At 35.8% G+C, this 3,833-nt stretch overlaps 1 protein-coding gene across 1 annotated transcript in view; it reads left to right on the top strand.

Annotated features, from left to right (window-relative positions):
• Positions 1-1,411, top strand: part of LOC107294305 (coiled-coil domain-containing protein 141) — a gene marked incomplete at its 3' end in the record, with an annotated part of 44,600 nt that extends 43,189 nt beyond the window's left edge. Inside the window, exon 5 of the mRNA XM_015823531.1 lies at positions 1,158-1,411. Coding sequence (XP_015679017.1) covers positions 1,158-1,411 — 254 coding nt within the window. The remainder of the gene's footprint in view (positions 1-1,157) is intronic.
• Positions 1,412-3,833: the final 2,422 nt, after the last annotated feature.

Here is a 3,833-nt window from a genome sequence, read left to right as displayed (position 1 = left end):
TAAGTGATTAAGTACTGCTGCTGCCTTTACATTTTGCAAAAGGCACCCTGTGTGACACAACATCTTTGTCAAATAATGTATGCAACATTTTTTGACATTTGATTTAAATTATATTTCCAGTCCTAGGCAGCTGTCCCCCGAAATTACAGATGTCTTTTAGGAGAAAGTGGTCTGCAATTTTTCTCATGGTGTTTACATGATGAAATAGTTTAATCTTTTGGAAAGTACCTTGTATTTCCTATCTACCTTACCGTGAAGGTTTTCCACTAGCTGCTGTTAAAATCACTATGCCAATATCCCAAGGAATGTCACTTGGCAAGAGTGTTTGTGTGGTAACAAACATGCGAAGTGCTTGATCCAATTGTGTTGACACAGGGAGATGAAATATTGGCATTCAGAGTTTGAACTTTGCCCTTATATATCAGGTTTTATAAGAATGTAATTTCAGCAACAGTGCTTAGAACTGCCTGTTGTACTGTGGTTTGTTTTTTTTTTAAAAAGAGTAAGAATCACAGGGATAATGTGCAAATACATGTTTAAGTACAATTGATGTAATATGCAGATGACATGCTTTTTATTTTGGGCTTTAGGAACTGTCAGTCTGTCAGACCAGAACATTATAGGGCAGGCCAATATCTAAATGGCTTGTGTTAAAATTAATCTGAATGATAGCAATGCCCTCTGCTGGATATAATATGCAAGTCTCTTGGCATTCCATTACTCCGAAGAGCTTCGCTTCTTGGCATTTTCATGCTGCAAGTATGCCCGCTAAGAGCTGTGGCTCCCCAGGGGAACTGGATGTGGCACAGCAAAATCATGTTCACTTAAGCATGACACTGAAGTACAGAGTTTTACTGTTTTTCTCTTATAATACAACAAACTAACAGCAATAATTTTTTTGGTCATATTTATGCAGGGTGTATTGGTGTAGTTACCCTTTGAAAGCTGTATGCAATGAAATCTCATTTTAATGTATGCTGATTAGTGCACATTTAAAGTGACAGTAAAGTTATTATTCTATTCTATTCTATTCTATTCTATTCTATTCTATTTCTATTTCTATTCTATTCCTGTTCATAAATGTATACTTTCTCCAGTGCAAATAATTATGTGTTCACCTGCAATTTAATATGTTATTTTTAATGCTGTCTTTGCAGAGCTGCTGGAAAAATCATTGAGACTCTTAAACAAAAGCCATGAACTAACTGAATTCATACAGGGATTGAAATCTGATGGGCCGAATATAAATCCAGAATTCATTCAGGGAGCCCACAATAGTTGTTTGAAAATTGACATTCTCCTTGAAGTTCTGCAAGATAGGAGGAGACAGCTGGACAAATACTTGAAGCTGCAGGGTGAAGGACTAGAACAAGTTTTGCAAATCTGTCAATGGCATTACCAGGAGAACCAGGTATAGTCTGCAAAGCTATGTTGAATTAATTAATCTTGAATTAACTGTTTCCCAGCATTCTTATCTGCTAGATCTGTTGGACTACAATTCTCAATATTCCTGGCTAACAAATCACTTGCAAAAATTGGCTGAGGGGAAAAGGGGAAATTTATCGCATTGCAAGCAGACTGTAAGGAACACTGATAAAGAAAGCACAAAAATTTAATTAGTGACTTCATATTAATAATACAAATCACACAGTCCTTATGTAATCCTTATTTAATGCAACTGAGATCTAGGTCCCATGAATTGAAATTATAACAAAATAATAATAATAATAAGAATTCCAATATAAGGATTATTTTCACTTTTTAAATTGATATAGAATGAGATTATAGTATGTCTGAGATAGACTACATCCAATCCAGTCTTTTTTTTCCAGTTTTCATTATCAGCTTAAATATCTTCAAAAGACACATAGGCAAATTAATGGAGGCTATTGTTGATAGTGCTTGCGACTGTACTGCACACCAAGTCATCAATTAGCCAATTACATTTTAATATGTAGTCCTCACTTAAGGACTGCAGTTGGAACTGTAAAGTGTACCATGTAATAATAAAGTGACAAATCATGTCCTATGACAGCGTTTTTGTCAGTTTCAGCTGCAGTCATTAAGTAAATCACTGTGAATGGTTAAGGGCAATGCCATGTGACTGTGACTAGCAACTTCCCACTGGCTTCTCCATGACTTTGCTTGTTGGATGCCAACTATGAAAGTTGCAAATGGCAGCCACATGATTGCAGGACCTTATCAATGTTATAAATGCATGCCAGTTGCCAAGCACCCCAATTGTGGTCACCTACCTTGGGGGATGCTGCAGTGGCCACAACTTTGAGGACCGGTTGTAAGTCTCCGGCCAGCGCCATCCTAACTTCATAGCTGAATGAATGATCAGTAAGCAAGGATTGTCTGTGGTGTATTGTGCAACTTCAGACTTTGTGGTTATTATATGGCCTGATATATAAACTTCAAAAATGCAGGCAATTAACAAGAGGGACAAATATTATCTCCAGGTTGGAAAGCCAACCTATCTCTGTATTTCAGTTGTTGAGGACCAGGAACTGGGCTACTGCTTCATTCTCATTTGTAAGTTTTTTTGGTTAGCTTCTTCGGGAAACAGGATTCTGGATTAAATGGATTTTCTGTTTGAAGCAGCAGGACTTTTTCTGAATCATTCTGCAACGGAGAGAGAAGCAACTAACACCTCTTTTTTCTTTGGATGAAACAGCTTTTTAAATTCTATATGGCTTGAACAAGATAAACATGTTAAGGTGTTAAACTTTCTGTGACACTTTCTTTTACACAGTGGAAAGCATGAACAACCTCCTAAGGGAGAGCAGTTCCTAGTAGAAAAAGGGATGTTAATTTAAACTGAAAAGCCATATAATATTATGCAGAAATCATCTTTACATAAGAGATACAGAAAGTGTTTTATGTTCTTTGAAATAGTTGACAGACTGGGCATATAAATTAAATATGCAAATGACAGCATTAGTTTATTATGGATGCCTCTCAAGTGTTTCCAAATAACCCCCTGGAGAGTGTCATATTACCTGTTTTGTAATGCACTATGGGTCTATTATAAATCACAAATTGCTTTTTGAATTTTTATATAAAATCCCCCAAGTAAAGTCTTATGAATATGCTTAGGCTTGCTAGCAAACTTTGAAGCATTCATCAGATGCTCATAACTGCCTTTGGGAGGACTAGATTTACCAGTTTCATGACTAGATTGATCTGTATCCAGAATGACAAATCCTATGTTCCTTCAGAAGTATCATCTTCAGTGCCTTTGGCTATTAATTGATAGCCAAGAACAAATCCTCATTTTGTATTAATATAAAGGAGTTAAATTACAAACTATGATGTTGCAGCCATCTCTACATTAAGTCATGACAGCATCACAAATTACCATCCTTAAGACTCAGTGAGATACAAACATGATTGTTTCGTTATGTCTCCTAAGAAAAGTCAGCCTTGGAATGTACTACTTTCATTTTCCAAGACTGACTCCCATATATATAAAAAGGAACATTGCAAAATGAATGTTATCTAAATAACTTGGAAAAATAGATTTGGTGAAAAGTATTGTTTTTTAAATACTTTTTTTGGTAGTATCTAACACAAGGTTCTCAGGAATGAGATTTTTCTTTCCTTCCCAATTATTTTTTTGCCCATCTCAAAAGAAGAGATGAAGTGGGTAAATCCATCTTATTGTGTGTGAATCCATTTGGATAGATCTGTACCTGTTCTTTGTAAATGATTTTTGAACAGTCCTCCTCTAACTGCCTTTTCAATACTGTTTCTTGAGCTAATTGGCTCCTAATCCTTGTTTTAAGACGAGCTATTTGACAAGATCCCATCTATAGGTGTGATACTAA

The sequence above is a fragment of the Protobothrops mucrosquamatus genome, unplaced genomic scaffold, assembly GCF_001527695.2.
Source record: "Protobothrops mucrosquamatus isolate PMUCROS unplaced genomic scaffold, P.Mucros_1.0 scaffold1905, whole genome shotgun sequence".
Classification (NCBI taxonomy): domain Eukaryota; kingdom Metazoa; phylum Chordata; class Lepidosauria; order Squamata; family Viperidae; genus Protobothrops; species Protobothrops mucrosquamatus.
Note: the sequence above shows the minus strand (reverse complement) of the source record. Positions and strands in the feature narration are given on the sequence as shown.